Below are 27,012 nucleotides of genomic sequence, written 5' to 3' on the forward strand. Positions count from 1 at the left end.
AGTGAACTCAGAAAAGAGAAAAATTGTACGATATTGCTTACATACGATTGCCGGGAGAGATATTAACAACCTCAGATATGCAGATGATATCACTCTAATGGCAGAAAGTTAAGAGGAACTAAAGAATCTCTTGATCAGGATGAAAGGGGAGAGTGAAAAAGCTGGCTTGAAACTCAGCATTCACAAAACTAAGATGATGACATCCAGTCCTATCTCTTCATGACAAAAGAAGGAGGAAAAGTGGAAACAGTGACAGATTTTATTTTCTTGGGCTCCAAAATCACTGCAGATGGTGACTATAAACTTGCTCCTTGGAAGAAAAACTGTAACAAACCTAGACAGCATTTTAAAAAGTAGAGACATCACTTTGCCAACAAAGGTCTGTACAGTCAAAACTATGGCTTTTCCTGTAGTCATGTACTGGTGTGAGAGTTGAACCATAAAGAAGGCTGATTGCCAAAGAATTGATGCCTTTGAATTATGGTACTGGAGAACTCTTGAGAGTCCCTTGGACCAGCAAAGAGATCAAACCTGTAAATCCCAAGAGAAATCAACCCTGAATATTCATTGGAAGGACTGATGCTGCAGCTGAAGCTCCAATACATTGGCCATCAGATGCAAAAATCTGACTCATTGGAAGATAGCCTGATACTAGGAAAGATTGAGGGCATGAGGAGAAGGGGGAGACAGAGGATGAGATGGTTGGATGGCATCACCTACTCAATGGATGTGAATGTGAGCAAACTCTGGGAGATAGTGAAGGACAAGGTAGCCTGATGTGCTGCAGTTTATGGGTTCACAAAGAGTTGGACATGACTTAGCGATTGAACAACAAATTGCTTATATGCGGAATCTAAAAAGAAATGATACAAATGATGCAAAACAGAAACAGATTCAGACTTAGAGAATGAACTTATAGTTACCAGAGAGAAAGAGTTGGGGGAAGGGATAGTTTGGGATTGACATGTACAACACTGGTATATTTAAAATGGATAACCAACAAGGACCTATTATATAGCACAAGGAAGTCTGCTTAGTATTATGTAACAACTTAAATGGGAAAAGAATTTTAAAAAGAATAGATCCATGTGTATGTATAACTGAATTGCTTTGCTGTGTACTTGAAACTAGCACAACATTTTTAATCAACTATACTCTAATATAAGACAAAATGTTAAAAAATTAAAGTAAACATTTTGCAGTTAAAAAAAATCATGGTGGAAGTCCTCCCAAATATTGAAAAGCAATCTACACAGCCAGGAAGTTCAAGGAACTCCAAGTAAGATAAAGGAAGGGGATCCATAAATAGATTCATCATAGTGAAAATACTGAAAGCCAAAGACAGAAAAATTTTGAAAGCAGCAAGAGAAAAATGAATTGTCACAAGGGAATCTCAATAAGAATAATAGATGATTTCTCATCAGAAACAATCATGCCCAGAAAGACATAGAATAATATATTCAAAGTGCTTAAAGGAAAAAAAAAAACTGTCAACCAAGAATCCTGTATTCAGCAAAGATATCTTTCAAAAATGAAAATAAAATAAAGATATTTCCTCATAAACAAATACTGAGGAAATTTTTTGCTAGCAGACTTACTTTATGAGAAATAAAGGAAATTCTTTACAGTGAAAGCAGGTAACCCAGACAGTAATCTGTATCCATACAAAAAGACAAAAACCACTGGGAAAGGTAATTATATAACTATAAAAGACAGTATACTTGCAAATTTTTTCTTCTTCTCTTCACTGATTTAAAAATCCATTATATAAAATAATATGTGTGTAATGTACTACTGAGCATAAAACATACAGAAATGTAACATATTTTCCAGTGACAGCATAAAGGATGGGCACAGGGGTAAAAGGGAAGATCTAGAAATGATAAATAAGGAAGTTGATATAATAAGAACTGTAGACTTATATTTACTGTACTTTCTTGTCTCAGCTTCAAAAGACATAAATTATAAAAAGTGATAAAATCTAATGTTGGGTTTATAACACTGAGAGATGTAATATATATAATAACAACATCACAAAACACTGGGGAAAGAGAATGAACCTACACAGGAGTGACATTTTAATATCTCACTGGAATTGAGTTAGTATACATCTGAAGCTAATTCTCATGAGTTAAGATATTCATAGTAAACCCTAGAACAACAGCTAAGAAAATAACAAAAAATATGTAGTGAACAAAAGTTAGCAAAATAATAAAGTGCTACATTATAAAATACAATACATAAAGCACTCTAGAAAGAACAGAATTATAAAGGCAAACTTGTAACATATAGAAACAGTTAAATGGCAGACATAAATCCAACTGTATCAATAATGACATTAACTGTGAAAGGGTTAAACAATCTAATCTGAGGCAGAGATTGTCAGAATGGATTTTTTAAAAATGAGATCCAACTATATACTGTTTATAGGACAAACACTTTAGATTCAAGATTATAATATATTGAAAGTAAACGAATGGGAAAAATGATAAAACAGCAATCATAAGAAACCCCAGAGTGGCTATACTAATAACAGACTTTTAAATAGACTTCAAAACAAAAACTAGGACATGGAAACAATCTAGATATCCATTGACAGATAAATAGATAAAGAAGCTGTGGTACATATATACAATGGAATATTACTCAGCTATAAAAAGGAATGCATTTTAGCTGGGCTGGATGAAGCACAAGCTGGAATCAAGATTGCCAGGAGAAATATCAACAACCTCAGATATGCAGATGACACCACCCTTATGGCAGAAAGTGAAGAGGAACTAAAAAGCCTCTTGGTGAAAGTGAAAGTGGAGAGTGAAAAAGTTGGCTTAAAGCTCAACATTCAGAAAACTAAGATCATAGCATCCGGTCCCATCACTTCATGGCAGATAGATGGGGAAACAGTGGAAACAGTGGCTGACTTTATTTTTCTGGGCTCCAAAATCACTACAGATGGTGATTGCAGCCATGAAATTAAAAGACACTTACTCCTTGGAAGGAAAATTATGACCAACCTAGATAGCATATTAAAAAGCAGAGACATTACTTTGCCAACAAAGGTCCATCTAGTCAAGGCTATGGTTTTTCCAGCGATCATGTATGGATGTGAGAGTCGCACTATAAAGAAAGCTAAGCACCGAAGAATTGATGCTTTTGAACTGTGGTGTTGGAGAGAAGACTCTTGAGAGTCCCTTGAACTACAAGGAGATCCAACCAGTCCATTCTAAAGGAGATCAGTCCTGGGTGTTCATTGGAAGGTCTGATGTTGAAGCTGAAACTCCAATACTTTGGCCACCTGATGCAAAGAGCCGACTCATTGGAAAAGACCCTGAGGCTGGGAAAGATTGAGGGCAGGAGGAGAAGGGGATGACAGAGGATGAGATGGTTGGATGGCATCACCGACTCAATGGACATGAATTTGGGTGGACTCTGGGAGTTGGTGGTGGACAGGGAGGCCTGGCGTGCTGCGGTTCATGGGGTCACAAAGAGTCGGACATGACTGAGCAACTGAACTGAACTGAGTGAGATGGATGAACCCAGAGCCTATTATACAGAGTGAAGTAAGTCAGAAAGAAAAAAACAAGTAATGTATACTAATGTGTTTATATAGAATCTAGAAAGATGATACTGATGAACCTATTTGCAGAGCAGCAATGGAGACACAAACATAAGAGAACAGACTTATGGACCCAGTGGGGGAAGGAGAGGAGGGGAAGAACTGAGAGAGTAGCATGGAAACATATACATCACCATATGTAAAATAGAGAGCCAGTGAGAATTTGCTGTACGATTCAGGGAGCTCAACCTGGTGGTGTGACAACTTTGAGGGGTGGGATGGGTTGGAGCGAGGTTCAAGAGAGAGGGGACATGTGTATACTTATGTATACTAATAGCTGATTCATGTTTATACATGGCAAAACCAACGCAGTATTGTAAAGCAGTTATCCTGCAATTAAAATAAATTAAACAAAAATGTTACTGGGGAAAAAGCAGAACATTTGATGAAAGAATTACTCCATTAGGAAGATACAACAATTAAAGCATATGTGCCTAACATGTAACCCCAAAATGAGGCAAAAACTGACAAAAATGATGGGTGATATACAATTTAAAATTAATAGAGACTTTGATACCCCACTTTTAATAATGATTGGAACACTAAGCAGAAGATCAGTAAGAAAATAGTAGACTTGAGTGAAGAAAAAAACCAAATTGACCTATAGAACACTCCACCCAACAACAGCAGACTATATATTCTTCTCAAAAGCACATGAAACATGTCCAAAATAAGACTATATATTGGCCATAAAACAAATCTTAATAAATAAAAAGGATAAAAATAACATAAAATATGTTCTCAGACTATACTGGAATGAAATTAAAAATCAGCAACAGAAGGAATTTGGGGAATTATCAAATATGTGGAAATTGAATAATGCTCTCTTTAGTATATAATGGATCAAAGAAAAAAATAAAAAGGGAAATGAGAAAATACCCTGTAGGCCTAAGGGTCCACACGTGATACACAATAGAGTTCAGGAAGCACTGGACTCGATCTTTTAAGTTCAACCTGACCTCACGCATCCTGGTTTCTGAGGTTCTAATCCTAAAGATGCAAGTAAAGCCATTAAAATGTGTCCTTCTTTGGCAAGAATGAATATAATCCAGTGTTTTCTGTTAACACTGAGAGTCCCTAGGGCAGGCCTTCTAAGGAAACCTGTGCTTGTAAAATAATACATGTATCTCCAACCAGACCTTTTCTTACTAATCAGTTGAACAGGATGCAATGTTTGTATTTCCACAAACAGCCTTGTGAATGGAGTTACCCTTTCCTTCCAACTCAGGAGAAGGATTAGATTTATTTTCTGATGTGCTCAGGATCCATTTGTGATCCATGCTTTTAGAACCGTTGTTGACATTAGAATTGTCCAAAGGAGAAGGAATATGCTTTGCACTAAGAAAATAAGTCAGCTGACACTATCCCTGAGGTCAGACTCTAAAGCTATCGATTAATTAGTCTGTGGAGTTGGAGGACTTCTCTTCAAGTTCAAGAGTATCCAGGGAGAAAGAGCATCTGTCTGCTTCCTGTCTTTGCTCCCTACTCTAGCCTTTCCAGGTGCCCCATTTTCCTTTACCCACTGATCAGCCATGTTTTGAGGACTGGCTCCTTTTTAACCAGAAACAGAGAGCAGCTCCTTGGCATAGGCAAAGAACCACCCTGTATTACTCAGTGTCACTCTGGTATACAATGCTGGCTTCCCTCACCTGCTGCCCAGATACTTGGCACGGGTCCCTTCCTGGAAGGCTTCTCTGAGCTGACCTGCAGGGCTTGACTGACCACACAGATTTCTGACTTGTGGCTGGCACTGGCCTAGTTCAGCCTTCTCTCCTGATCATTCACCCCTCCAGGGCCCAGTTTTCCCTGTTCTTCCCCCTCACTCCTGGTTCTCTGCCCAACACCCCTGATACCACTTTTCTAGCTTCAATCTACTGCTCTCAGAGGCCCTCTGTCAGCATGTACCTTGCCCTCAGGATATTTGCTCTGCCCTCTGGATGTTTGCCCCCTGAGCCTTGTAGCTCAGTTTACCCACACACTTTGACATACATGCAGCCAGTGCCTGCTCTCTGCCAGGTCTGTAGCTGCCAAGGAGTTAACTTGTCTGAAATTCAGCCAAAGCTGACTCATGCTTCTTCTCTGAGGTTTCCTGGAGCCAAATGAAAGACGTGAAATGGTCTGTGAAACCTCACACGTCAGATCAGATAATGTACACCAAAGGGCTTTAACTGTTAGCATGACACAAATATGAAGTATTAATAATAATAATATGCAGGAGCAGCACTGCATATGTCTTCTGGGACATGGCTGGTTGCCGACCAGGAGTACCAGATGAGGGACAGAGATGGATCAGGGACATACAAGCAAAACGTTTACAAATCAGAATATTTGAGAACTGAGAGGTCTGGGTTAAATAGGCAAATGAGAAAAGGGCAGTGCTAAAAAAATTAAAAAAACAGAACTCAGACTTTGTGACGCAACCAGAGGCCCAGAAATAAGGAAGAGCATAAAGGATTTCCATCAGCAAGTCCTTTTGGTTCTACCCTCAAAATAATCCAGAATCTGGCCACTTGTTACCACCTCCATAGCCATTACCTGTCTGGACTATTGTAGTAGCTCCTATCTGGTCTCCCTGCTTCCACCTTTGATTCCTTACAATCCACTTTCAACATAACAGCCCTAGTGATCCTGCCAAAAGTAAGGTACTTCACATCATGTCACTCCTGTGCTCAAAATGCTTTAATGTCTTCTTGTCCTTCTCAGGATAAAAGCTGAAGTCCCTTACCATGGTTTATAAGGCTCTCTGTGGCCTAGACCCCCATTACCCCTCCAGTCTCATCCTCTATCACTTACTCATCTGCTCCACCCACCCTCGACTTGTTGTTTCTTGAATGCTCCAAGGTCACTCCTGCCTCATGGTCTTTGCCCCAACTATTTCCTCTACCTGCAGCCTCTTTCTGGCTGTTCATTCTCTCACTTCATTCAGGGCTAAGCTCCAGTCTTACCCTCAGTTTCAGAGGTCAGCTTCCCCTGACTTCTCTGTCTTAAGTAGCACTTCTCAGCCCCATCATACACTATCCTTTTCCCCACCTGAATTTTGTATAGCACCTAAATAGGTAATATATAATAGATATTACATTATTGTAATAATGGCGCTTCCAAAATGTAAGCTCCACGAACATAGGAATTTTACTTGTCTTGTTCTCCACTTACATTATTGGATGAATGGTTGAATAAACAAATAGGATAGCAGATTTAGTCTCCAATGATAAATCAAAATATCGAGGGTCAAAGAATTGTCTTAATCCTGAGCTTTACTATGGTCCTGTTGAGGCAGGGACCTATTCCTCAAGGTGACTGGTCTTGGATTTACAGGTTGTGATTTTTCCTCCAAGGAGGGAAAGGACAAGAAAAGTCCACATGCCAGGCTCATGCCCATTCTGGAGCAGAGCTATTCTAGGCATTGCATGGTCAAGTCAAGGGCCCCAGTGGGGAGACTTCAGAGAAGTAGAAATTCTTATTGAATTCTGTCTCCAGGAGACCTATTTTCTGGAATTTGAGTTTTTTGGGTCTTTGGGAGCAATTTCTCTTCATCATTTCTCCTCTCTCTCTCTCGGGACATCTTTGGCCAGCTCAACTGCTTTCAGGTATATGATAAAGTAAAACAGCACGGTGGAAAAGAGCACGGGCACTTGGTGCTAACCATTGCTCTGTATTTCCTTCCTAATTGTGAGATCATTGGCAAATTATTCTCAGAGCCTCACTACCTCGTCTGTAAATGGAAAACAGTGATAGTACCTTTGACAAACACAGACATTGTAAGGATGCAATGTGATCATGCATTTTAAGCACAACATTTGGCATGATGTTATGCTTGGCACATGTTCAGCTCTTATCATTCTTAGGGTGAGAGTGCCAGAAGAAATAGTTCCTTTTGTTCAGGACAGCTCCTCACAGTTCTGTCTACAGAGCTTCTCAAACTTTAATGTGTATACATATCACTTGAGACAGTCTTGTTAAAATGCAGTCTTATTCAGAAGATTGGGAAGGGGCCTGAGATTCTGCATTCTAACCAGTTCCTGGGTTGTGATGGTGTCTCAGACCAAGCTCTGAGTAGTCAAGAGAAAATATAGGAGAAAGGCCTGGGGTATAAAATACTGGTGTTTCTGTGACATTTCATAATCTCTGATTCCAACCTTAAAGGAATCCTGAAATTACTACGTCTTAACTCAAAAAGAAGGAAATGGCAACCCACTTCAGTGTTCTTGCCTGGAGAATCCCAGGGACGGGGGAGCCTGGTGGGCTGCTGTCTATGGGGCGCACAGAGTCGGACATGACTGAAGTGACTTGGCAGCAGCAGCAACTCAAAAGAGCTGTTTTGTTTCTAGCCTCTTTACTTACGATGTCCTTGAATCTGATTCCAGCCTATACTCATCCCTCCCTACCATTTCAATCCCACAAAAAATGCCTCATGCAAAGACACTCACCCTTTTAAGGAAGTTTCACTCAAAACTAAAAGAGGAGAGAGAGATTTTCTCTTTTACTTAAATCTGCTCCTGGGCTTCCTTGGCCCTCAGACATATGGCCAGGCACTTGTTTTCATGGCTGTTTAATGGTTTGTAAAGCAATTGCTGGAGGAAACATTGCTACAGCAAGCCAGGCGAGAGAGACTGAGGGATTCACGGGCCAGTGTTATCTTTGCTGAGCACCAGGGCTCTTCCAGCTTCTTTCCTTTCTCTGCCCGACAGAGACAGATGGCTTCCACATGGTTTGACCTACTGTTTGGCCAGACCTGACCAGATAGTCATCCATCAGCTGCCTGTTAGGCCCCCTAGAGGGCACCCTGTGGCTTGAGGGAGGCAGAAGTTAGAGGTTTCATTTAGAGCTCACCACATCTCATGGCTATTGCAGTAGAGTTTCAAGCATGGAGAGTTCTTACTCCAGATGTAAGTAACTATCCCGATGCCCATATGTTCTGAGGTGGGATCAGCAGGTTTACATGGTAATGTTCAAGTAATTAATCATAAGCTGATGCTTTAACAGTTTCAGGACCCAAAGTGGGTTTGGTAATGCAAAGATGTAAGCAGTACATATGGTATTATTAATTGGGAAAAAGGAGGTGATGGTCAGCTTTTTCCATTACCTTGGCACAATCTCTATTTTCTTACTAATTCTGAATGTTACTCATGAAATCTCTGAAAGCTGCCTGGGAAGATATCCAAATACATCTCCTCGTGGCTCTCTTAAGAGTATTGTGAAAAAAAACAAAAACAATACTTTGAATGATCTGTAGGGCAAGAGAAAAGGGTAGTATAAGTAAAGGGGTTGTGCAGACTAGGAATTAGGGGACCTGGATCTAGTCCCAATTTGCCTCTCTTTTTTTTTGTGACTTTGAACATACTACTTAATTGATTTTACAAATTTTTAAGCACCTACTAGGCGGATTCAAGAAGTGTCTGGGTCTTATTATTTTTTTCTAACTATAAAATTAGATTGTTTATGAACGTGGCTTCTAAAATTTTTTAAATAAAGTGTGTTTAAATTTTTTTCCTTCTTAAAGTATAATTTGGTCACTAAAACTTGCCTATTACTTGTAAATAAATTATACTTTACTTGCAAAAAAAAATGCTTTACCAAAGTAAAAAGTTGTGAGGACGTTTGAATAATTAGAGCTGTCATGTAATGTAACTTGATCAAATCTATTAAAATTAAAGGTACATTAAAATAATTTTTAAAACTAAGTAATATTTAAAATACCAAATGCATTAAAATTAAAAATGCACTGCAACCCTCAGCATTATTTATAGAGGGGGATCAAAAAGCACTGAACTTTTTGTTCAGTGATACTGAACTAGGAACAACCTTTGTGTCTCAGGAAAAAGAATGAGCTTGATAAAAGTAGAAGGTTGAACATAAATTCCCCCTTAGCTCCATCACTCATAGACATTTGATGCTTTGAATACTAGCTTCACTGGGACGGAAAGGACTAGGGGATAAATATATATATAATATATATTTAATATATATATTATATAAAAAATAAAATATATATTTCCTCTATATAGCTTTAAGAATATTTTCCCCCCAATTACTATATATATATATATATATATATATATATATATACACACTCAAAATTACTTAAAAAAAAAAACTTCTCTATACACAGGAGAAATAAGATCAGAAAAAGACCCTAAAGAAAAGTTTCTCCCCACCCACCATGCATATCTAGTACAAAATAGCATTCAGTAACCTTTGGGTGTGCTTCTTTGGTTTGCATAATATTTTTATCAGCTGAGGTTTATATATTTTGTATTTCACATTCTGATTTAGCATTCAGTTTGCATTTGACCTGAATGATTTTGCCCAGTACCCTGGCTCTTGACTGATTGTTTGCCTGGCCTCCCTCCTTGGACTTTTGGATTCGGAGAGACAAGATCTGCAGGGCTTGTCTAGAGGACTGAGCCCCTTTCAGGAAAGTGGCCCCTCTGTGGTAGTTGGCCTTACCTTCTGTGATGACCTGTCGGTTCACAACTTCCATTTTCACTATGATAGTTTAAAAGCTGCAGTCCCATTGAGCAGAATGGAATTGAAAACCTTGTGCCCAGGACTATTCCTTGCAGAGATGAGACAGTTCAGTAAATCCCCTCTGCCATTCTGGAGGTGATGATGAGAAATGTGCCCCTGGACAACAAAGTGACAGGCTCCCTTGGCTGGGCTGGGGAAGAGGCTTTGGCCACCTTTCGAAATATGCTCGTTGATAAGGAGATGGATCTATCCCCTTGTATGAACATGGGACATTCCCACTTCTGGGCGCTCTGGATGTGGCTCACACACATCAAGGTAGTGGAGACACCTTAAGAAGGCTATCCCAAAGACAAGAACCTCTATTTTTCCAGCTTAAGGTTGAAAGGGCATGGCTCACAGAATCAGTCACTAGCCAACTCTGATTTCTCCAATCTTTCTGAATCAAAGAAAGGCTTATGAATAATTCAGGGCCACAGACCCTTGAATCCTAGGGGAAGGGCTTCTGCTAACACTGAAAGTGTGGTTTTCAGGGCAGTGGCCTGACAGACAGCGAGGGAAGTTTACCCTCGCAGGCTCTTGTGCAAGGGGCTCTTTCTCAGGAATAGTAGGGGACTTTGTGGCAAACTCTCTATGAAGTACAGTGGGACTCTGGCTTCTTATTGGAATATTTGTCTCTAGTTGGAATCATTGATAGATTTTTCTTCTGTCTTACTTTTTACTAATACTTTGATTTGGGTTGCACTTAATTTGGAGAGGAGAGTTAACCCCAAACTGCTGCACTTGGATGTGGGAAAAGATACGATATTCTTTGAGTTATCAGTTATATGCCAGGCACAGACTGACTGGATGCTTTATGTTATCTCATATAGCCCACAGCAGGGAGTTTATGATTCAGGGTGGGGACCTATGACCACAGGAATATAAAATTTACTCCTGATTTTAGGAGTGAAATGAATGGGATTCAAATAATATGTGAATTCAGAAACAATCTGTTCTTAAAATCAGCCCCTGACACAGACCCCAGGGTTACCAAAATGATAGCTTGCATCAAATGACTATTTCTAAAAGAACCAGGATTTCTTTCAGAGTATACCACATAAGAGACTACATTTAAAGAGAAAATTTAGCTGGGTTTTTATGTGGAAAGTTATCATTATCTTGCAAGCAACTTTGCATGTTTTGTAGCCAGTCAGAGGAGCCAGGGGCCAGGTTCAAAGTGAGAGCCTTTGGCAGGGCTGAAAACTTTCATCAAGATTCTGCCACATAGAAATTTCAGCAGAATGACTCTGTTTCATCGATTTAAGTTAATCACAGGAGGAGACAAGACCTCAGGAGAAGAGTCCAGTCGTCCATCCTCTGATCTTCAGTTACTGACTACAGGAATGAAATGAGAAAACAGAATTTTATAGGCAACAAAAGTGGGGGCAAGGTGTAAATATAGAGAGAGGATTTCAAGTTAGCATGATTTTGCTGAATTTAGTTATTTTTTTCTGTTTGTGACCAAAACGATCAGAGGAATGGCTCTGAGGGGAGACGGCAGGGGGTGACTGGTGCAGCAGACCAGGCTGCTGGTGGGTTGCATTCTGCAGGGTAGATCGTGCTTAAACCTTGGACAGTGCGATATTTTGATAATGATAATAATAATAGCAGCACTTGGGGGCTGGGGTAAATTGATAAGGCAGTGTTGAGATAAGGGTTTAATAGGATACTCACTAAGCCAGAATTATTAGTCCTATTGTTAAATTTCTGGTCAGAGAAGATGGTTAGTCTTGGTAGCTCAGCTTGGGTGAAGAGGCTGGTCTTTGGTCACCCAGCTCCAGGCGTGGATCTCACGCGACGGAGCAGAGAGCAGAGCTGGGCTGAGGGGCTGAGGCATGCAGACAGCCTAGGCTGAGCTGTACTGCTCTTCTTGGTCTCACTCCAGGCAGGCATCCTCTTGCTAGCCTTTTAGCAAACAGAGCAGTTTGTTGAAAGCATAAACCAGGTATTACTCTACTGTTTAAAACCGCCCCATTGCGCATGGATACTTGACAGCTTTGAGTTACTCTTGTTGCTTCAATGTATGCCTCACCGCCTCCATAGAAAAGAGTCTAGATTTAGCAGGTATTCCCCCAGGCACTGAGATGAGACAGAAGAAGACTGTGACCTCCTAGGTTCTCTCTACTTTCAATCTGGGCACTCTCCTTGAATCAGGGAATACCTCGAGGCCTGGTTATATAGCACCAACACTGCTTACTCAGAAATGGAATGTCAGATCTTCAGTTGATAGTACAGATGAGGAAGCTGGGGCACAGAGGAGGCACATGACATCTTAAGTGAGTGCCAGGGCTAGACCAGAACTCACATCTAACTCCTGGCTCCTGGTCTAACAACTTTGATGTCTTTGACTGCTGGTCAACTCTACAGCTGAAAGGGCATTGAAGGCTGACAGGGAAGAACAGCAGAGTCGTGCAGAGAGAGTGGAGGAGGCAGCTGGTAGGAAATGGAAAGGCCATAAAGATTCAAAATACCCATTCTTGCCAGCCATATTCCCAAGACAAATGTGAGTCCCAGATGTTCTTTAACAGAGGCATAAACAGTAACACAGAAAAACTACACAGAGGGGTTGACCAAAGACCATGACATTTGTGCCTAACGACTGCTGCTGCTGCTGCTGCTGCTAAGTCGCTTCAGTTGTGTCCGACTCTGTGCGACCCAACAGACAGCAGCCCACCAGGCTCCCCCGTCCCTGGGATTCTCCAGGCAAGAACACTGGAGTGGGTTGCCATTTCCTTCTCCAATGCATGAAAGTGAAAAGTGAAAGTGAAGTCACTCAGTCATGTCCGACTCTAGCGACCCGATGGACTGCAGCCTACCAGGCTCCTCTGTCCATGGGATTTTCCAGGCAAGAGTACTGGAGTGGGGTGCCATTGCCTTCTCTGGCCTAACGATTAAGCACCCTATATATTTGGATTCTTAACCTTACTTTGTCCTTTTAAGTGATGGGAGACCTCCTCCATTCATCTCTGGTTATTTGGTTTGTGACTCCAGTTTAGAATCCATCTGCCTACATGTCTCGGGTTCTAGGCTCCAGGGAGATGAAGATGATGAGCTTGGGCCACGTGATTTGCCTGCAGTGTTTTGCTATTCTGCACAGGGGCTATGGAGAAGAACAATGAGCAAATTCATGAGTCAACATTATATTTATCCTTCTATTGTGAGGAATACTGCCTCTACTTGTGTGAAGCATAATCATTTGTTAGCTTAAGTAAGACATTTCCCTGCCCACTGATAAGGAAACAAAAAGGCATTTACTGTGCTAGTCTCTAGAATGTGAAATGTAAGCTATGGTCTTTTCTGTTTGTCTTTAGCTTTCATTTATGATCACAGGCTTAAGGGTTGAAGGGGGCCTTGGAGGACCGCCAGCTTCACCACCCCCTTCTGTGCAGGAAGCCCCTTCCTAACATCCTGGCTGGTGGTTCAGATTCTTTCTCTCTGCATCCCCACTGTGAGTTGCTGCTACCTCTGTCGCAACACTTACTTCATTTTGCTTTAAATTACAGTTATTTGAGGACTTTTCTTAAGTCTCAGCTGTGAGCCCCTGAGGACAGAAATCCTGTCTCATTCCTCTTTGATGTCCCACAGCCCCCAGCACAGAGCCTGGCCCACTCTCCATAAACATTTGAATGAGTGACAAAGTGTTAACAGCCTCCAGTGGTAGTCACAATTCGACATCTCTAATAGTTAGAAAGTTCTTCCTGAAAGTGAGCAGGAACATGTCTCCCTGTCCCTGTGGGGAGAGAACATAAAACAGGCATTGATGACAAAGGGCCAGGCATTCATGCTGTACACACAAGAGAGCCTGGGGACTGGCCATGCTCTGCTCTTTATTGCTGTTCTTGCTTCCCATCTGGCCAGAAGATGTGGTCTTTCCCAGGACAGGAAAACCCAGCAAAACTAGATAGGTCTGGATAAATGTATGAGGGTGGGGAGGGTTTGCAGGACTTGAACCTAGTTTGGAAGGAGAGCTTTATTAGACTCTGTCAATGTCCCACTCATACCCCTCAGTCTGCCCCAAGGGACATCTGGTTCCCATATACAATTACAGCTTCCCACGTTTCTCTGCCCATGGTCACTCTCTGGCCTGGGGAGTGTACTAGGCATGTGTATAGGCCAGGCTGGAAATGCCAGGGAGTAACTCCAGGAGGAACTTCAACCATGAGTGATGGTACTTGGTGCATTAATACTCCAGATCCCTCATCTCCCCTTGCGATGTTTGGAAGTATGTTCTATACAGTCTCTTAAAGTTTTCAGGAAGGAGGACCCCCCAGGTGCTCACAGCAGTAACCCATTAATGAGCACATACTATCTTCATTTGCCTCCCTTCCCTCCGACTTGCCCACTCCCTCATTGTGCTTCCTGGAATCATACCTGTATAAACAATCTGCCCCAAATCCTTGTTTCACCCAAAGTCTGCTTTGGGTGAAACCCTAGCAGGAAATTTGGGGGAAATCCAGATGTTAGTCCCTTAGAAGACAGAACTATTAAACTGAGTGTATGCCCATCTTCCCCATTTCTTTCCATCTAATTCAGAGTTGGTCTTTCTTGTCAGTTCTATAAAGAGAGTTTAATTTTAAGAAGAATCTATGTCCTAACTCAGAAAACAGGACCGATAATGATTCCTAAATCTTTGAAGGATAGTTATTTCAAATAATAATAGTTAATAATATTCTAGTTCTATTAAGGAAACATGCTACATCAGAAAGGTCTCAGGCCAGTCTAAAGGAAGAAATCACGCATAGACATCAGGATGGATTTGTGCTTAAGTGCTTCACTTAACCCTTTAAACCTTCACAGAGACCTTTTAAATGAAGAACCACTTTATAAACCTGTCTCAGATTTGGGACAGAATGCTTGAGGTCAGGGACAATGAAGATGAGTGGGGACCATGAAGGAAGAGGGAAAAGAAAATAAAGAACCTTCATTAAACTTACCCACTATTAATGAACTACCACTGAGCTAATAGAGCCAAGAGAAAATGCCGTTGCTAAAGAATATTTATTATCATATGAGAAGATTTGTAACAAAGAACAAAGGTGTGCAAGCAACCTGCCACCCTAGTCCTTCTTCAGACATTGTGTGAGTCAGAAAAGCTCCTTGCAGGTGCCACAATATTGCTTGATTGTTTTGACACCTCAGACAATTAATAGGAGATAGCAGTTAAAAATAACCATGCTCACTACTGTCTTTGTTTCTGTGGGTTTTCTATTGTCTTGTTTCTTCCTGGAGAGCTTTCTGCCAGCCTAGTAAGGAATGACACACATGGTCATGAATTTTTAATTGGCAATCAAAGACGAGAATGGATGTAAACAAAACACAGGGTGAGCGGAGTCAGCAGGGCCAGGAGAACCTCACAGGTGCCTTTTTGAGGTCAGGTGGGGAAATGTTCCTAAATCACATAGGGATAAGAAAAGGCTCCACGGGTCTTATTTTTAGTGTGGATATTGTGGCTTCATATGCTGTCTTTCCTGGAGGAGGGCATGACAACCTACTCCAGTATTCTTGCCTGGAGAATCCCCATGGACAGAGGAGCTTGGCAGGGTACAGTCCATGGGGTTGCAAAGAGTCAGACACGACTGAGCAACTAAGCACAGCACATGCTATCTTTATTTATTCACCTGCTTCCTTGGTGGGGGTAGGAACGGGGGACAGTAAAGTCTTCACTTGGTGGTAGGAAGATGTGTGGCTATCCTGTGACCTGTGTACTTTGCTCTCTGTGCATTGCTGCCCTACTGTAGTAATGCCCTGGGTACAGCCCTTTCCTGAGTTGAGAGGGGTGCCTTTTCCTCCTCTTGCTTTTGCCTTGGTCTGAGCCATTGCTTCTAGCAAGAAACTCTTGGAAGTACCATGTTGTCCCCATGCATGACCTCATAAGGTGATTGTGAGGATTATTAAGGTCGTCCACGTAAAGTGACTGTATTCATGGGTATTAATGCGCCATGTGCCGCTTTGAGTCCCTTCAGTCGTATCCAACACTTTGCAACCCTATGGACTGTAGCCTGCCAGGCTCCTCTGTCCATGGGATTCTCCAGGCAAGAATACTGGAGTAGGTAGCCGTTCCCTTCTCAGAGGATCTTCCCAACCCAGGGATCAAAGCTGGGTCTCCTGCATTACAGGCAGATTCTTTAGTGTCTGAACCACAGAAACTGTGTTGGTCCCCAGAATGGAAAAGCTCAGTTTCTGTACCTGCCATCTGCTGAAATTTTAATATGTAAACAAAGGCCTCCTTTGGGTCTAAAATGATATGCTAATATGGCTGATAGAGCCTCTCTCAAACTTTTCAGTTTGGGTGGCCTCCTTCACTATGTACTTCCCCACCCCAGAGTGCTCTGTGGGTGCCCTTTCAGCCTGCCCCACTAAGCACCACTCTCCGTTGCTTCCCAGAATGCCTATGTCAACATCAACCGCATCATGTCTGTGGCTTCCCGCCTCTCAGAGGCTGGCCACTATGCTTCACAGCAAATCAAGCAGATCTCCACGCAGCTAGACCAGGAGTGGAAGAGTTTCGCAGCTGCCCTGGATGAACGCAGCACCATCCTCGCCATGTCTGCTGTGTTCCATCAGAAGGCTGAGCAGGTGAGGCCAAGGGGAACTGCTGCAGCTGCTGGTGGTGGGGAGGAGCAGAGACAGGGCAGGTTGGGAGGGACATACCCTGAGGTGTAGAGAGCCCCTCCTCTCTTTTTGAAACACTGAAGACCTTGTTGGGTAGTTGTGACAAAACCCATGTTCTGCCACGGTCGTGGCCCCTGTGTACACAGAGAGACATTGATAACTCTTAGTGGCTTTGCTTACATTCAAACAGGAAGGAACCCAGACCCTGTCTACATTCTGCTTACTAGTTTATTGGTGTGTGTGTGTTGACTGCTTAGTTTGCATTCCATGAACATAGACCAAGGAGTGAAACTAAACTGATCATTGAGTTTTATCAGGGAAAAACTAATTTTACATGAAGCATTTGCTGTGGCTAATAATAATACAGTGGACAGAAATAATGATTATTTGTTGCCATTTTCTTACTGGCATTGGCCAGTGACATTATTAACCCATTTTATGGAGAGGAGCAGGGAAGCTCAGAGAGATTAAGTGACCTGCCTAAGATCCAGTGTAGGAGCTGACTCTAACCAGCTTAGGAAGAGCCAACAGCTAATTTTCACAAGTTTAAAAAATGAACTGGTTGTTAAACATAGCCATTACTTCAAACTGTATAAGTTTAAATATATCATATTAAAAACAAAGGTAATTAGTACTCAAAATTCATCATTTTCAATTATTTCAATAGGTCTTATTATTTTCTATGTTCTTGAGATTATTTCTAATATTTATGTCTATGGTGGAAAAAGTATACAATTGTGTGCTGCTGATCACCTCCTCCCAGCTCCACAGTTGGTGATGTCACACTGGTAGCCTGAAATAGACCAAGATAGATGTTTTACACCATGGAAATCATCAAGTGTTACAAACCAGTGCTTAATTTGTTGTTTTATTGATTGTATAGAATCTTTAAAAAAAAAATGAAAGAAAAAATATTTTAAAATTTAGATTTAGTATAAAAATGTGCCCTGTGTAGAGCTGTTACACTGTGAATAGAACACAAAATTAAGGAAATATTCTTCTGATATTCAAAAATATAATTTCATTCAGGCAAAAAAGCCACTTAAAATCACTGATGAATGAGTAACATTCTGACATAAGTCTCCAGGTGTTTTTCACTTTTGTCTTATACCTTAACGAAAGTTAAAATACCAACCAGCTTTTGTGTTGTAACTATATAAGTTTTTTATTTACAAATAGAAGCATCTGTGAGAATTAATTTGTTACATGGAATTTATCATAAGCATTCTATATGCTTCTAAATTTACAGTTTCTTTGTAAATTATGTATGTGCTACACATCTTTTATAGCAGTAAAATTTATAACATACTATGTGTGTACACACACACATATATATGCTGGTTATTAAAAGTTTATTCATACACCATTGTGAAAATCAATCCATAGGTATCTGGGATCAAGTGTGTCTAACATTAAAGCCATGGTCTTATCCTCTAAATTTCTTTCTTTGTATGACATTTGGTTAGCTCATAGGTAATGTAGAGTCAGACACAAGGTCATTCCTTAAATCTCTTCCTCTGTTACCCACCTAACATGGAAGTCAGCATGGAATAATTGAAAGAGTCTGGGTTTTGATGCCAGACATATGTAGGTTCTGATCATTAACTCTTAGGCAAGTCACCTCAACATTCTGAGCTTGTTTGCTCATCTCTAATGTGGGGATGATCATAAATCTCACAGCACTGTTATAAGAATTAGAAATGGAACATTAGGTGCTTAGTGTGTTTATTAAATGGTAAACATTACTACTGTGGGTATATGTTCAACATACTAGCCTGGTATATTTGTATTTCCTCTACCCTGTGTCTGATTCTATCTGAGCCTTTCCCAGAAACTGAAATTCTGTGTTATAAGTTAAGAGCAGCCCTACACATTGAGAGGAATCTAACGTTTTATTATTTTTTTTTATGATAATGGTGGTAGTAGCAAATATTCACAACTAATCTCCTATTCTCTCTTCAACCCTATTACTTCAAATGTTGTTCAAGATTTCTCCAGATTGGCAATGGAGATTCAATGCCTCCCTCTCTGCCTCTCTTTCTGTCCTTGAGATGACCATTGTGTGGGGTCTGATATAGGATTCTGGTTAGAGTGTTACCAAGAAATCCCAAAGGCCTTGAAGCAGTCCCACCCCCATGATTGACATATAACCGTCAAGTTACTTTCAGGTTCCTTGGTAAAATGGTTGTTGATGGAGCAAAGCAGCTTCTGAGGTATTAGAAAACACGTGCAGATTGATACTGGGTCATACCCAGCACTCTTCCAGAATTGTTAGGAGGTGGCTTAATGCAATATAAACATACAGAATGAAAAATCAACCGCCACAGCCAACTGGCTAAGGACTGAAAGCTGACATAATACCAAGAGGACGACTCAAGCAGTTGTAGAAGCACATACCAGAATTGAGAGTAACTGGAGGAATCAACTTTTATTTGCTGTTTCCTGACTTGGATTACTTCGAATGAGAAGAAATTTTATTTGTATCCATTTTTTTTTAATGCAATTTCTCAAGATTGCCAGTCCTTCAGGGAAACTCATAAACCATGCTTATTTTTAGCTGGAAAACATACACACACACGCACACACCAAACAATGGATTCAAGGCTATTTTTTCAATGCATTTATTTAGGCAGCTCTTTATTGTCCTCAGATGGGCTGTTCTAGGCAATGAGATAAAAAGGTATTTAGGCAATTAATTTAAATGGAGCTGTGCAGTCAGGCAAGAAGAATCATAGACAGAACCATTCCAGACTACTGGGTGAAGAATTATCTGCATTTTAGAGGTGTATTTTCCACCCAATAAATCTGAGTGATTTCAGTTAGCTTACCCTTTGTGCATGGAGACCCATAGTCTTCCACAGTTGTTAATTTTAATTTTTAAATAATTTGATTTCTATCAAGATCTATATCTATATATCACATCCCAGGAGTCACTCTAGACACAGTGCAGTCTGTCCTTAATCTCCCCTCCCCCTGCCAGCCCCTTGGGGTTCTGACCCAACAGCAGGAATCTTATTGAGTGTTAATCTCCATCCCCTGTAGGAATGGTCTCTCCAAGTTCCCTGGGGTGCTGGATGGGCCTTTATGAGGCGTTCTTTGCTCCTCTTCACAGCTAGATATCCACATTGCAAAGCACGTATGTGTAAATATCCCATTTTGTTATATGTTGCCTCTCATGTGTGAGCATGCACAGGATAAGCATCTCTCATGTACACATATAATTTAGTGAGCTGTTTTCACATGTGTATTTTATAGTGGATATAGCCCACTGAACATGAAGACAACTTCCATCCCCAGCAGTTTCATAGTAGTCATCTTTCTTTGTGTAAACTACACTTTCTAAATAGGTATTTGGGTCTGACTTGTTTCCTGAGGTTGGTGTTTATAGAATTAAAGAAAAAACTCCACCTTCTGCAGTGGTCTCTGAAAGCTTCCAGAGGTCCTGATGCTTCTTAAAGGTATCTGTCTGTGCCTGTCACTGCCCGCCCCCAGTGCTCCCACACTGACCTAGCTGGCATCTCCTTCCAGTTCTTGTCAGGAGTGGATGCCTGGTGCAAGATGTGCAGTGAAGGTGGCCTGCCCTCTGAGATGCAGGACCTGGAGCTGGCGATCCACCACCACCAGTCTTTGTATGAGCAGGTGACCCAGGCCTACACAGAGGTGAGAACCAAGCAGGACACCCACGGGTCCTGGCTATGTATGGGCGTGGGTGGCAAGAGCGCCAGCCTGTGAGCTGTGAAATAGCTTGGGTTGGACTAAGAAGAAATGAGGCCATTTTTCTCCTTCCGGAGACATCTTTAAGATCTTTGATCTGTGAATGATGGTCTCTGCCCAGGAAGCAGAAAAATGCAGCCATCAGCAGGTACCACATTGGTATACATGTGTGTGTGCACCTCACCCTGTGCGTGAAGACTGGACTGTCAGAGGAAGGACTGTAAGAAAGCAAGACTGTGCTCCTCTGGAACTTTCTGGATGGTGAACAGGCATGTACACACTAGCCTTGTCACCACTTTTATGAAGCAGCTCATCAAAAAAAGTACTAATTTCCTCACTGGCAGGTCCAGAGGACAACTCACCATGGGGTGGAGATAAGTGTTTGTAGGAGTGAGAAGCTGCTGCGGAAGTGAAAGTCCAACTAAACAGCTCTTATGCTAGAAAATCAAAGACTGGGAACATGGTACAAGTTAAGAGGGAAACATTTCCTTTTAAAGTAAAAGAAAAGAAGTATATAGGTGCATGTGTGTGAATACACCCAGCCCAATAAGTTTGTTAAGTGATGTGAACTCTGAGGGAGCAGCTGAGGGATGTGAAGAGATGGGCTGATCAGGAAAGCTGGATGAGAAGAGGGAAGAGTCTTCACATCTGGCCCATGGATTTTCTTGGGGGAAAGGTCAGCTAAGGCACTGTTTCGCAGAGTGTGTCCCTGGACCAGCTGCCTCAGACTCACCTGAGGTGCTTGTTAAAGGTGTAGATTCCTGGGTTCCATGCCAGGCTAAATCAGACTGTCAAGAAGTAGAACCTGGAACCTCCATTTCAATAAATATCAACCCAAGTAAGTTTGGTGCTTGTTGAAGTCAAAGAACTAACTAATTTCAACTGAGTGAAAATAAGAGTTTTTGCCACAGTCAACATGGAAATTTGAATCCTGGTTCCTTCTCTTACCCGTGTGACCTCAAACAAGTTACTTAACCACCCAAAGCCTCATTTTCTTCCTCTGCGAAATGAAAGTAATAACAAATGCCTGTAGTTTTAAGAGTTGTAAAGGTAATTTGTATAATCCACTTGGCCCAGTGCCTGACAGTAATAAGTACTGAAAAGGTAACAGGTTTCATCATTTTAAGAGGCAGAGAGAGGAGAACTAGTGAGCCAAATTTGATCTCACCAGCTCCAATGCTCACAGCTAAAGGCTTTCTCTCAGGACAGAACTATGCCTCTGCCCGTGGGTCAAGAATCTCTAAATTTACTCTTTATAAAATATAAAAATAGAGCATATAAATGAGAGGAATATTATACTCACACACTCATGGAGTGTGATTATAATATATGTAGAGAGACACGGCGTTTCTCTCAGTTAATTCTCAGGCCCTAGCACTGTGGGATGGAGACGCTCCCTTCAAGCCCACTTTAGAGGGCAGTGGACTGCCCCTGCGTCCTGCACATGTGGGCTGAGGCTGAGGGCTGGGACTTGGGTTGACTTGAGTTTTAGGACTTGGCCCTCCAACTGGAACCACCCAGCCCTGGACAGAGCACAGTGCCCAAAGGCAGCATTGCTCAGAATTCCCTGAAGAGAGCTCTCCCGGGTATGGCCACAGAATGTGTATCTTACTCATGTCTCTATTATTGATGACGTACTTCCCCTCTCCCTCTCCTGGCAATACATCGTAGGAGGCAGCACAGTAGAATGGGGTGGATGGAGTTGGTCATCAAAATTGGTCATTTTCCTCCAGCCAGGCTCTCTCTCCTGTCTCAGCTGCGTTCTCCACCTTAATCATGTGTTCTCCTTTCTTAATCATGCCACAGTCCCCCATGTACTTCTGTGGCTCCACCAACAGGGGAGTAACTGCAGGCTCTGTATTTCTGAACCCCCAGCCAAGCTATTATCAAGATGTGCAGGTAGGGGAGGGGAAGCTGCAAGCCCAGCAAATAGCTCCCTATTCATCATCATAAGGCCAGAAGTGGGAGCACACCTCCTCTGCCACGTTTTTGGAAGGAAAAGACCGTCTTAACTCTTTGTTAACTTTGACTTCATTGTTAACCAGATTAATTTGGGGTCTTAAAATTCCTAGTCATCACTGTTTTAAATTAGAAAGACACATGCTCCTTGGATACTCTGCCAAGCACTGGAGAGCCACAAGTGTCAATCAGATGATGCCACTTTCTAGAAATATTGCCAGGAATCTGGTGAGGATTGGCAGGGAATGTCACCCCCACTGGTTTTAGCACTGAGGGTGAGTTTTGGGGAACCCAGGAGCATGGATGTTGTGTCCACAATCTAAGGGTCACTCACTTATTCTGCATGTTTTCAGGATAAAAAAAAAGGGCGGTTGAATAAAAGGAGAGTGAAAGAAGGATAAATATAAAAGAAAGAAAATGACAAGGAAATAAAGAAGGCAAGACAGAGAAATGATGATGATGATGATAAAGACAGAATTCGGTAGCCGGTACTACACACTGGGTTCTGTTCTAACTAAGTACTCTGCTTGTGTTAGTTCATTTAATCCTTACCACAACTCTCTGAGGTATGTGCCATTACTATCCCTACCTCACACACAAGGAAGCTGAGGCCCAAAGAGGTTAAGTAACTTGCCTCTAGTCACACACCTAGAAGTTCAGAGCTAGGCAAAGGAAGGTGAGGAAGGAAGAGGCAGAGGGGTTTATGGTGACAGCTTATATTCAGGTTTTTTTCCCCAAAGTGGAGTTCTGTTGCCTAACCTAGTTAGAGAGTCACTCAAGATATTTATCAAGTACCGAGTGTCAGGCACTGTTCTAGGCATGGAGAAAGATAAACAAGGCAGAGTACTTGCCCTGAAAAAGCTGAAATTCGAAGAAAGACACTGATTCAGGGTCTTGAAGACCATGGCTGCAGCACCAGCACCTCCCCAGGCTGCAGGCCGAACACTGGGTCAGCTCTGGTGGCACACTCCTCGGCTGTCATGAATCTGGGTGGGAATCTCTGTTCCAACCAGGGGCCCTGGCAGCTTGCCTTGCCTCTCTGTGCCTCACCCCACCTCCCCCTTCTCCTTCAACTTGACCTTTCTCATCTTACAGGTCAGCCAGGACGGCAAAGCACTGCTGGATGTGCTGCAGCGGCCCCTGAGTCCCGGGAACTCCGAGTCCCTCACAGCCACAGCCAACTACTCCAAGGCAGTGCACCAGGTGCTGGACGTGGTGCACGAAGTGCTGCACCACCAGCGGCGGCTCGAGAGCATCTGGCAGCACCGCAAGGTGCGGCTCCACCAGCGCCTGCAGCTCTGCGTCTTCCAGCAGGATGTCCAGCAGGTACCACACTGCTCCCCCGCCCGGCATCTGTCACAGACCAGGCAGGCATGCCTGAGTCCCTCACTGAGGTGACCAGGCCTGGGGATGCCTGATTTATGGACGGAAGAGGGCAATCCAGCCCCCAGCAGCCCCCACCCCCTCCTATACCCATCCAGACTTGTTCACTGATGCTTCTCACTTAAGCAGCTTTACAGACCTGGCCTGGGGTTGGGAAGGGAGGCTCAATCTGAGAAAGAGCAATTCTTTGCAATCATGACTTTGTTTTCTTTGGGGAAAGCTTGACCGTCCCCCAGGCATTAGCTTTCTGGACAGCTCTGGGTCTGGGGTGGTGGGTATCTGAGCACTGTCAGGGCTGGACCCCCAGCCAGCTCTCTTCTCAACCAGGGATGCAGGTGGCCTGCTGGAGCTGGGGGGTGGTGGCATACAGAGCCTTTAGGGGATTCTTTGGCAAGCTTGATTCGGAAACCAGATTTAAAAGATGGGCTGTTGATAATTGTATGTTCTGTAATTAGAGGTTACTTCTGGCTTAATCTGTTTCTTGCATTATTATAATAGTCATAGCTTTTATTCTTTACCACAAAGAGTAAAGAAATGGTTATTTTCTAACTATAAAAGGATAGCCTTGCCACAAATACCCTTTTGGATGAAATGACCCATTCTTTTCTCCTCATACTTCCTTTGTCTGTCTCTTTGGGGACCCCTGGGAGCTTTTCTCTGAGGACTAATAGCTGGAGCAGGGGGTGGTTGGGAACTAGAGATGAGAGTTAAGTTTTAGTATCATTTCCCTGCTGGTTCACTGCAAGAGGCAGGGGTGGGAGCACTCATGTTCTCAGACTTTTTCTGTGGCCACCTCATAATTTCAGGATTTATACACATAAAATAGCATTTCACTCTGCTTCCACACCTCCTGTGATATTGACCAAGTGTAGTCAAAAAGTATATCGAAACATACGTGGAAAATGGAAAGCTAACTGGATGTATCTTTGGAATGTTGGTTCCCCTTACAGCTGTCGTTAGGGAGACCTTACACTGGGTACCCTGAGAAGGAGATAGGTTTGGAGGGAGAGCAGGGCATCCTATCAGGGGCTGTGACACCCTCTGTGTGTTGGGTTACCGCCATGCAGTCAGTCCCAGGAGTAGACAGCCCTCCAGAAGTGTCCCATATTCTTGGGCTGCCCTAACTCCTTTGCAGCCCCCACCCTCCAGCTAGGGCAGTGAGGAGACTTCAGAGGTGACACTTTAGTCTCAGGAGAGGTGGGAACTGCTGATGTGCTGGCCCAGGCTCTGAAACCCTTGTGGGGTTTGCTGGGAATGGAGAAGCAAATGCTTTAGTTGTCTGCTCCTGCTGTCTGGAATTGTTCAGATCAGTGTATCATCTCTGAGCACAGGAGGCCGCAGAGTTGGTCTGTGAATGAGACAGAGGTGCCAGCCTCCAGAGGCACACAGAGGAGAGGTTACTGTTTTGAGTGACTTTTGGAGATTTCTGTACCATGTATTATGCAGCTTCCTTGGTGTGCTCATTGCCTTCCTGCTGTTTTCATGGCTGTTGGATGGTGTAGGATCGATGATGGAGAGGGGCAGAGGGCTGTGAGGGGGGTGGGGAAAGACATCCCCGTTAGGAGGGTGGCATCTAGACACAGACTCTCTGGAAATAGCGGTTATCAGACTTTTCCATGGCCACCCTGACGTCTACACTACAGCTGGGGGAAAGTATAACAAAGCTACACTGCTGACTGTTTTACATCATGCTCTTAGAAACGAGAGCATTCCAGGAATACAGACCCTATCAGTTCACCTCTATCAGTGAATCACATTGTCGGCACTCAATAAAAGCAATAAGATTATGAGGTAGAAGTAAAAGGGTTTGGATTTTCCATGAGGACTGAATCCCCCAGGGTGGTTAATTCCATTATTCTTTTCTGGACATGTGAATGTGACTTCTGAAGACATGATGTCATTCAGCCATTTGTCCCACTCACTCTCGCTCACCAAATATCTGACTCTGGGACAGATATGCAAAGACGAATGTGATAAACAAGGGCTACTAATTTGTGATAGGTCTCAGATGCTTCCTGACACCCAGCAACCATCAGCATCTGATCAGTGTCTGAGCTGGTGCTTCAGAGGTCACTGGACATGATGAACTCGGTGGTTCCAGTGACAAACTCGGATTTTGGTCTCCCAACTGCAAGCCATGCAGGAGCCTGTCCTAGTTTTCACAATGAGATTGGGACAAGTAGTTTCCTTTCTCTGTGCTCCCACAATTATATAATTATATTTAATTATATATATACACACACACACACACATACACACATACTTCCCAGGTGGCACTAGTGGTAAAGAACCCACCTGCCGCTGCAGGAAAAATAAGAGACTTGAGTTTGATCCCTGGGTCAGGAAGATCCCCTGGAGGAGGGGGCATGGCAACCCACTCCAGTATTCTTGCCTGGAGAATACCATGGACAGAGGAACCTGGTGGGCTACATTCCATAGGGTCCCAGAGTGTCAGACATGACTGAAGCAACTTGACATGCATGCATGCATCCACATACATAAAAAATAATTTAACACAAAAGTCAAAGTGCTATTGAAATTTTATATATTTATCATTTTTTTATTTTGCATTTTTCTATCTCTTCTGTTCCAGTATCTCCTTGAGAGCAGGAGGCACGACTGCTACTTCTCTGTGCCCCTTACAACTTTTAGCTGTCTGGCATAAAGCTGGAGTTCTTTCTGTATTTGCTGACTTGAGCTGAAATAGTCCCTGGAGAACCCCAGTTTCTGCCTCTATGACTTGAGCACCAGCTAACCCTCCCTCCCAGCCCCTTCAGTAGTTGCCAGGGAGTAGCTGGGGTCTGCGTGCAGGAATTGTGGAAGGCGGCAGGGTCCCAGATACTTACTTACAGCCCCGGGCAGGGGACTCAGGGACACAGCATTAGCGCTACAAAGCATCTTGGTGCCCATCAGCTATTCAGCAAGGCGGGGCCTGGGCGGGGAGCCCAACACTGCACTAGGTTCTGGCAAGATGCCTGCTTACATAGAAAGGCAACAGAAGATACACACTTGAAAATAGAAAGTTCCATGCTACCTGAGCATGCCAGGCAGGTGCACAGCAATCAAGTATTAATGGGACAGGCCGAGGCGCAAGAAGTCAGAGTTGTTATCCTGAAAGAGGAGAGAATTGATTAACCATATAGTCTGGATCCAAGACTCCTGAGCACATTTGGGGTTGAGAGATGTTTACTCTACAGCCTAAGTGGGAAGCTTGTGAATGAGCA

At 42.7% G+C, this 27,012-nt stretch overlaps 1 protein-coding gene across 15 annotated transcripts in view; it reads left to right on the forward strand.

The window, feature by feature from the left end:
* Window positions 1-27,012, forward strand: part of KALRN (kalirin RhoGEF kinase) — a 692,774-nt gene that overhangs the window by 285,196 nt on the left and 380,566 nt on the right. For all 15 annotated transcript variants that reach the window (XM_070370301.1, XM_070370325.1, XM_070370311.1 and 12 more), the window contains 3 exons: window positions 16,505-16,696; window positions 20,261-20,392; window positions 23,501-23,731. In XM_070370301.1, coding sequence (XP_070226402.1) covers window positions 16,505-16,696; window positions 20,261-20,392; window positions 23,501-23,731 — 555 coding nt within the window. The remainder of the gene's footprint in view (window positions 1-16,504; window positions 16,697-20,260; window positions 20,393-23,500; window positions 23,732-27,012) is intronic.

This window comes from Bos mutus, chromosome 1 (assembly GCF_027580195.1).
Source record: "Bos mutus isolate GX-2022 chromosome 1, NWIPB_WYAK_1.1, whole genome shotgun sequence".
In the NCBI taxonomy this organism is placed as follows: Eukaryota; Metazoa; Chordata; class Mammalia; order Artiodactyla; family Bovidae; genus Bos; species Bos mutus.